Source organism: Microtus pennsylvanicus, chromosome 5 (genome assembly GCF_037038515.1).
Source record: "Microtus pennsylvanicus isolate mMicPen1 chromosome 5, mMicPen1.hap1, whole genome shotgun sequence".
Taxonomy (NCBI): domain Eukaryota; kingdom Metazoa; phylum Chordata; class Mammalia; order Rodentia; family Cricetidae; genus Microtus; species Microtus pennsylvanicus.
The window spans coordinates 82622187-82630676 of NC_134583.1; the positions used below are offsets into that span (position 1 = coordinate 82622187).

Consider the following 8490-nt stretch of genomic DNA (forward strand, 5'->3'; position numbering starts at 1 on the left):
ACATAGAGAGATTCACAGGTTCGTACTAACCTGCCATTCCCGTGGCTGTGGGTTCCTGTGTGCTTGTGTATGTTCTGTGAGTCTGGTCCCTTCCTCACCATCCTTCTCCGCTGAAGCTCCAAGGACTCAGGTTTCAACAAGCGTCCACTCCCATGCCAGTCCTTAATGTGGAAAGGGAGTCTTGCCCCTCACTTCCATGGTCAGCTACTCTGGTCTAGGCCCTTACTCCCTCATCCTCTGGCACTGTTCCTAGACAGGCCATATGCCCTCCTGACTTGGTACTTCTTGCAGGGCCCTCACGTGTCCGTGGGTTTCCTGGCACTCATCACCACACTGTACCTGGAGCTTCCCCTCTGGCATTTCCTCAGCCGCTAGAACCTGCAGCCTCAGAGTGGTTCCCTGGCTTTGACTGGAGGAGAATTTGGTCTTGGTCTCAGTTCTGGGCAATGGTGGTCTAGGTGCCACCTTCTCCACCTCTCCACTCCCCATCCGGGTTCTGCCTCCCGCCTAGCTCTTCTGTCTCTGAATGAGTAGGGGGTCTTGGTGACCACCGGCGCCCTCAAGTCAACTTTCCGGCCGCACAGACGGGGCAGGTTCCAGGTCTCACCGTGCTGTGAGGTCTCCCGCGCGCGCGCCGTTGCACCAAACCGGTTGGGACTTGCCCAACCCAGGCCGGCCGTAGGCGGGGCTGCGCCCGGGGCGGGGTGGTTCGCGGGGCGTGTCCTCGCAGGCCCCGGGCTGAGCATTCTGAGCACTCCTAGCGAACACTCCTATAGCCGCCGCCGGGGCTGATACTCCAAAGTGTGGTTGGTGAGTGCTCCACGGAGCCAGGTCGTAGGGTGTGGGGATCAGCGTCCCGAGTGCCTCGCGCACCGATGTCTGTAGTCCTCACCGCTGCCTCGGGGACGCCCAGGAGGCAGCGCCAGTAGGAAGCGCTGCAGGCTCCTTTCCGGAAGATCGACGCCGGGCGGGAGAGTAGAAGCGGAGGGGGAAGGGAGAGGGCCTCCAGGCTTCTTGGACAGGCCTGGCAGTCCCTTTCATGAAGAAAACCAGAGAGTCAAAATCTGAGCACCCGATTCATTGTCCCTGGACACCGGTTCCCTCCCCCTGAGACCGCAGATCCGCCCATTGGCATGGGGGGTGGGAGTGGGAAGACGGGGAGGGGCGGTAGTGACTTCATTTCGGTGACGCGGGGATTCCTCGCCTAGCCGCCTTCAGTCCCTCGGTGAGGCGGGTGCCAAGTGCCATGGAGGGCACAGAAGTCCAGGGGCTGAGTGTAGGGCGGTTGTGTCCAGGCCCAAGAGCTATTTCTGGCTGATCGCGTCTCCCACGCCGGCCCTTTCTCAGGAAATTAACATTCAGTCCGCTGACTGTGCCTTAGGTTGCTGGGTGTGTTCAGAAGCAGCACCCCAGAGATTCTGAGCTTTTAGAGACTGCCCCCGGGGCATGTATTGTGGTCGGGCCTCTGTTTGTGTCATGCCCTTCCTTCAGTGAGACGGCGTGTATTTGGGTCCCATTTCCAAATGAAGGTCTGTAATTTCTCCCATCCCCAGTGGTAGACAGTTGATCCCCCGCCCCCTCCAGTCTGCAGTCGATGCTGTTTGGTGGGGGAGGGACAGTGGTGGATGGGTCTGGAGGGTGGAGCACCTGGAGAAGGCATTTGGTTCCTCCCTAGATTAGGCTGGCCAGCAATATCCTCTGCCCCACCCTGGTCCAGAAGAAAATAGTAGGCCTGACTGTTTTGCCTGCTTCCAGATCCGGTGGCACTGGAACTCCTTCTGACCACTGCATCAGCCGCCAGAGGAGGAGTGGCACGATCCCACCTGCCAGGTGAAGGGCAGACCACTGACTTTTGACCTGTACCAGTTGTTCTTTCTGACTTACACAGGTGAGTGCTGAGTGCTTGGGCAGAGCCTGCAGGTGGCAGGGGAAAAGTCCTGCATAGTGGCATAGTGCCTGTCTAGAAACCTGGCCTGGGGTGTTCAGCTGAGGTCTGTCTGTACTGCATATGGTCCCCAGGGAAGACACTGTTATGTCTAGGGCAGGATGTGCCTAGGGGACCTTTTGGGGAATGGCACATCCACTTCTATGGAACTGAGGGCCCCCTCCTACTGTCTGGAGGGGAGCTGACTGTGCAGGCTCCACCTACCGGCACCTCTATTGTCCCTGCCCTGGCTGAGAGTAGAGAGGTTGCTCCTTGAGCCATCACGGTCTACCTGAGGTCGGTCTGCACTCTGCTTCTCTGCCACATCTGGGGTATTAGTGCTAAGCAACCAGCCTGATGTGGGGCTCCGGGAATGCTGTGGGGGTGGCAGTCTACAGAAATGCATCCCGTCCCGTCGTGTTGTCCCGTGCCCCCCCCCCCCCCCCCCTTGCCAGCAGGAACGAGTCACCAGATCTTTGAGGGTCTTCCATGACAATTCAGTATGGGTGTCTGGCTGTGAGGAGGAGTGTTAGACCTGACCAGTTGTCCAGGAAGTGACTCATACGTTTCCTGGGAAGGCTCCTCTCAAGGCAGATTGCTGGCTGAGCTCCCAACTCTGAAAGTATCTGGGGGATGGCTGCATCCCCTCCTGTCCCATTGGTTTGGAGCTTTCTCTTCCTAATTGGAGGCCTGGTGCTTCCGGCCGTCTGACCTCCACATTTCTGCAGGCCCAGCATGGGTGAATTCAACGAGAAGAAGGCGACATGCGGCACGGTCTGCCTCAAGTATCTGCTGTTTACCTACAACTGCTGCTTCTGGGTGAGATGCACTGTATTCTCCCTGCATCCCTGTTCTTCCTCCTCCTGGAGTCCTGGCGTAGGGCCTTGGTCCCAGCTGCCAGACCCAGGCCAAATGTGGTGACCCGTACACATTTCCTACAGCTGGCCGGCCTGGCTGTCATGGCAGTGGGCGTTTGGACACTGGCCCTCAAGAGCGACTACATTAGTCTGCTGGCTTCAAACACCTACCTAGCCACAGCCTATATCTTAGTGGTGGCCGGTGTTGTTGTCATGGTGACTGGAGTCCTGGGCTGCTGTGCCACTTTCAAGGAGCGACGGAACCTGTTACGCTTGGTCAGCAGGGCCTGGTGGCTGGCACATGGTGGGAGTGGTGGGACTGGGGATGTCTGGCATGGGTTTCACAGGGGCCCATGGTACTGGTTCTAGGACTTGATAATGGTTAAGTATGTTACTGCAGGCTGTCCCCGTTGAACTCACTGGGGCATCCCCTAGCTGGACCAGCTGAGGGCATACACCAGGTCCAGAGAAGTATCAGAATCCAGGTGGCCCCAGCCTGTAGCTAATTGGATTCCTCCTGCTTGGTCTCTTGGGTTGGGACTTGCTTTGTGGTGCTCTGGCACTATGGAACCCCAATTTACTGGGTCCCTGCTTCCTAGTACTTCATCTTGCTCCTCATCATCTTCCTGCTGGAGATCATTGCTGGCATCCTGGCCTATGTCTATTACCAGCAGGTAAGGGCCTGCACTGGCCATAGGGTATATCCAAAACAGGTGTGCACATGGGCAGGCGGGTCCCAAGGCTGACTTAGCACTTATGGGGAGGCAGGTAGGCATAGGGTGTAGAGGGTCACTCATTCCAGGCTGGCCTTGCGCTTGCCCGCCTGTTGACTCCTCTAGTTCTGTCAGTCCCGCTGGGGGCGGGGGGAGGTCCTGACTTCAGCTTTGATCCTACCCACAGCTGAACACAGAGCTCAAGGAGAATCTGAAGGACACCATGATCAAGAAATACCAACAGCCAGGCCACGAGGGTGTGACCAATGCTGTAGACAAGCTGCAGCAGGAGGTGGGTCTCCCCCATAACTCTCCAGTTTCCCAGCATGGTGCCATGTTCTGGCAGGATGCAGGGCTCAGCCACATGTCCCTTGCAGTTCCACTGTTGTGGCAGCAACAATTCTTTAGACTGGCAAAACAGTGAGTGGAGCCGCTCTGTGAAGGCGGAACAGCGTGCGGTTCCTGATAGCTGCTGTAAGACTATGGTACCCAAATGTGGTAAGCGGGACCACGCCTCCAACATCTATAAAGTAGAGGTAGGTGGGCACTCAGCAAGGGACTAGACTGACGTGGGTGGCTGGTCTGGCTACATCTTAGGGTAGCCTGGCCCAAAGGGCTGTATGTGGGAGCCAGCAAGGTCCACTACTGCTCTCTCCCCCGCTAGGGTGGCTGTATCAGTAAGCTGGAGACCTTTATCCAGGAGCACCTGCGCGTCATCGGGGCTGTGGGCATCGGCATTGCCTGTGTGCAGGTAAGGAAACACAGGGGTGAAGAGGTGGGAACGCTGGGGTGGCTGGTGGTCCTCAGCCCTGTTCACACCAGCCTGGCCCTCTGCAGGTCTTTGGCATGCTCTTCACCTGCTGCTTGTACAGAAGCCTCAAGCTGGAGCACTACTGACCACGGTGCCAGGCAGGCTGCCAGCCTTGCACTATGAAGCTGGAGCACTACTGACCACGGTGCCAGGCAGGCTGCCAGCCTCGCACTATGTCCTACCCCACTACGAAGTACTACTGAATTAGACCGCTGACTGCCAGAGAGGTAGCTGTCCTCATGCCATCACTGTGGCCCCTGGTGACCCCACCTTAGGGGTGGCTTCAAGTGCCTTTCACTGCATACCAAAGTCCCAAGGCTTGAGGCCGTGTACTTGCCCCAGCGTAAGAGGGGCAGGTATGCCAGTGTTGGGCTAGGCCTCGCTGGTAGAATAGGTTTTAGATTATTTGACAAAAGTGCCTCTTGCTCACAGGCTACTTTCCTGCGGGTAGCTGTGATTTACAGTAAGTTTGGGGAGAGCTTGGGTATACCACCTGCATGGTGGGTAGAAGCGGATGGGAAGGGACCTTTCTGGGTGAGCTAGGTATCTTTCTGGGTGAGCTAAACCAATGGGGCAAGTTGAAGGGAACTCCATCCAATCCCACTGTATATGCCCTGTCCTCTCCACCCAGGCCTCTCTTGCTCCTAACAGCTTGGCCCTGGCTTTTCCCCACTTCTGAGAACATCATGCAAATGGCCCATGTTCCTGTACACTGTCTCCTTTTGGAACATCTCTGCACGGGGCATGGCTGTTTTTCATCCACTGCTGTATCCCACATGCCCACACATGCTCCTGCTATGTAACAGGTGCTCAATAAAATGTGTAACAGTCGAGTCAGCTTGCTGACGGGACGAGACAAGGATGGGGAAGCCCAGTGGCAGGGGTGGTTAGGCTGACCTCTGCTAGCTGGAGACGCCAGCTCACTGTGGCCTGGATTGAGCCAGGTAAAGGACTGCCCATACATAACAGCATGGGAATGTACTCTAAGAGCCGATTCCTGTGCTGTTCTGTGCCAGCCAGAGAAGCAGGGTCCTAGCGGACCTCTGGAGTCCAGCCCAAGGCAAAACTTTTCTCCTCTTAAAAATTAGTATGTGCGTGTGTGCCCCACCCACCTAATCCCAGCGCTCAAGAGAGTTGCTGTGAGTTTCAGACCAGCCAAGGCTACATAGTGAGACCCTACCTCAAACAAACAAAACCCAAAACAACAAAATTTCAGAGGGATCAATGTGCTAAAAAGAACCCTGGGACATTTAATGCAACTACCTAGGCGCCAGAACCTTGGACAGCCTTTGGGAGGTTTCTTAGGGCTGGGTACTTTTCCACTTCTGTGGGGATTAGGTTAAAGGGCAAGACACGCCTAGCTGCTGGGTCTGGGAAGATTTTGGGAACAAGATCCTCAGACATGAGTAGCAGATGGGCTCACAGCTAATGTTCTTTTAGATCCAGCTAATGTTCTTTTAGATCCAGGAAACTTGGTTCTTTGGATTCCAGAAGACAGGACATAAGTCTGTGGCCTTGGGAGTACTTAGAAGTTGGAAATGGCTCAAATTAACAGTACTGGCTACTCTTCTAGAATATCCGGGTTTGGTAGTGTGATTAGTGGCACACGCCTTTAATCCCAACACTGAGGAAGCAGAGGCAGCCTGGTTTACATACTGAGTCCCAGGTCAAGGCCTAGTCTTCGTTTTGACATCCTGGTAGTGGTCTGGGACCAGAGAAACAAGCAAGGGATTCCCCACAAGACTGGACTCCCAAGTCAGGAGAGGGGAAGGAGACCAGTCCAGGTAACCTCAAAGACAGCACAGACATGATGTTGACAGTCTTACAAGTTAGACAGACCTGCTGGTGGGTCTGCAAAGATCTTTATTGACCCTTCCTTCAAGGGTGAGGGGACCTAGCCACAGGGCCACGGCCAGGCACCTCAGTTTGAATTCAGCATCACAGACTGCCCACGGCCAGGAGAGGAGAAGGGTGAGCTCCGGCAGTCATTTCTCTAGCGGAGCGTAGTTTAGCAGTTTTTCAATCAGGTCCACGTGTGCTAGCAGCATGCGGCGGCAGCAGTAGCGCTTCAAGCCCAGAGCGTCCAGGGCATCCCTGCAAGGAGAGAGGAGTGAGGCTGGATGTGGTCCCTACAGCCCACATAGGCCACCTCCAACTTGTCTCTGTGCACTACTGTGGACAGGGGTTACCAGACATATCTACATAAATGGGGACCAAACCCTGACAGCAGACCATAGGGAGAGGGCCTAGGCATTTCTGAAATAAGCACCCGGATGCTTAGGGGAGGCTGGTGAGTCCCTTTGCTTACATAAAAGTACACTTGATTCCCCAGGTTACACCTATCCCATATATATGCCCACAGGCCTTCTGTCCATACTTGCTTCTTAAGTTTCATTTTATGTGTCATGGGTGTTTTGCCATGTATGCCTGGTGCCTGCCGAAGCCCAAAGGAGTTATAGACATTTGTGAGCCACCAGGAGGATTCTAGGAATTGAATTTGGGTCCTCAAGAACAGCTAGTGCTCTTAACAGCGGAGCCATCTCTCTAGCCCCCTACTTCTGCTTCTGGCTCTTTTTATCCAGGGCTGGGGTAGCTTTATGGGCTTCTAAAATTATTTGGGGGAATCTTAAGAGGCTAATACCCCCTTGCCATGGAGCTGAATTCCAGGCCCCACGGGTGGACGCTGAGCGAACAATGTGACTGGCTGTTGTCTCCCTCCTTGGCCTATACCCCACATCCAGAAGAGTTCGCAAACCAGCTAGGTTCAATTTCTCTGGCACCCAGTCAGCTTGAGAAGTTCCTGCCCAGGTAAAGAGGGTCTCAGCTACTCACCCACAATGCTCATTATAGCTGCCCATTCAGCCCCACTGATTTATGGCTTGTGAGAGGGAACCCCTTGGTGTTGCTGTGGTGGCCAGAGGTCTGACTACTACGGGAAACAGTCATGGTAGTGACTGCAGGGGGAAGGGACAGCATGAGCAGATGCCCACAAGGCTGGAATACCAGAGTTTGTCTTGCATTTTAAAAAATTATATTATTATTATTTTTGTTTTTTGAGACAAGGTTTCTCTGTGTTAACAGCCCTGGCTGTCCCAGAATTCACTCTGTAGACCAGGCTGACCTTGAACTCCAAGATCTGCCTGCCTCTGCTTCCCAGGTGCTGGGATTAAAGGCGTGTGCCACCACCGATTGGCGGCTTTGTCCTGCCTTTTATTTATTTATTTATGGTTTTGTTTTTCGAGACAGGGTTTCTCTGTGGTTTTGGAGCCTGTCCTGGAACTAGCTCTTGTAGACCAGGCTGGTCTCGAACTCACAGAGATCCGCCTGCCTCTGCCTCCCGAGTGCTGGGATTAAAGGCGTGCGCCACCACCGTCCGGCTTGTCCTGCATTTTAAAGGGTCCCAGGGGTTCTAAGTACGTAGAAGCAGGCCTGAAAGCAGACAGGTCGGGGAGTAGGTGGACAGGGAAGAGGCCTGATGCTCTGTTGTGGATAAAGAGGTGCCTGTCACCCATGGGAAGGATGCTCAGAAGTTTCCAGGACAGCAGTTTGAATCCACCTTCCCAACTTCAGAGAGGCTGGGCGTGGTAGCAAACGCCTTTAATCCCAGGAGACAGGAGGATCTCTGGGAGTTCAAGACCAGCCTGATTTACAAACAGTGTTCCAGGCCAGTCAGGGCTACACAGTGAGACCCTGCCTCGAGAAAAACTAAAGGAAGACTCATTCTTCCGGGAATACATCACAGGACCGGGCTGGAGGATAACCAGGGTTTGAAATTCCCAATGCAGAGTTCCCTACTCTCGCTGCCGCAGACCCTCCTCCTCATCCGACCCCTCAACCCCTGGCTTGCTTCTGCAGACTGGATTCCAGTCAATTCTCTACCCCAAAGTTTCATCTATCCCTGGCCCAGGATATCTTAGTCTTATCTCCGGGTCCGCCGCAGAACTCTCACCCCGACCTCCCCCGCAGGCCCGCCACCTCACCCCTCGGTGTACTCGGCCTGCAGCAGACCCAGGTAGGCTTCCCATTTGTTGCCGACGATCTTCCCGCAGGTGAAGCAGCGCACCGGGATGATCATGGCGGCGTCTGGCGCGCAAGCTGCCGGCAGCGGTATTTCAAGGCCCGCCCAGGCGCGTCCACAGCGCGGGGCCCGGTGCGCCCGAGCTCCGCCCCGCGCGATCCTGAGCC

At 55.3% G+C, this 8490-nt stretch overlaps 2 protein-coding genes across 3 annotated transcripts; one reads left to right on the forward strand and one right to left on the reverse strand.

Annotated features, from left to right (window-relative positions):
- Window positions 1–694: 694 nt before the first annotated feature.
- Window positions 695–5136, forward strand: Cd151 (CD151 molecule (Raph blood group)). 2 transcript variants are annotated; one of them, XM_075972792.1, is made up of 9 exons: window positions 695–810; window positions 1756–1888; window positions 2653–2743; window positions 2866–3057; window positions 3381–3455; window positions 3682–3786; window positions 3872–4030; window positions 4159–4245; window positions 4332–5136. In XM_075972792.1, the coding sequence occupies exons 3-9, from the start codon at window positions 2660–2662 to the stop codon at window positions 4389–4391; spliced, it is 762 nt and encodes a 253-aa protein (XP_075828907.1). In that variant the 5' UTR covers window positions 695–810; window positions 1756–1888; window positions 2653–2659; the 3' UTR covers window positions 4392–5136. The 2 variants fall into 2 exon arrangements, with proteins under 2 accessions (XP_075828907.1, XP_075828908.1); XM_075972793.1 differs by lacking the exon at window positions 695–810 and adding an exon at window positions 855–1529.
- A 991-nt stretch (window positions 5137–6127) lies between these two features.
- Polr2l (RNA polymerase II, I and III subunit L) lies at window positions 6128–8484 on the reverse strand. Its single transcript, XM_075972794.1, has 2 exons — window positions 8286–8484; window positions 6128–6399 (listed from the first exon to the last, which is right to left on the reverse strand). Exons 1-2 carry the CDS (start codon window positions 8378–8380, stop codon window positions 6291–6293), a joined length of 204 nt encoding a protein of 67 aa, XP_075828909.1. The 5' UTR covers window positions 8381–8484; the 3' UTR covers window positions 6128–6290.
- Between the last annotated feature and the right edge of the window lie 6 nt (window positions 8485–8490).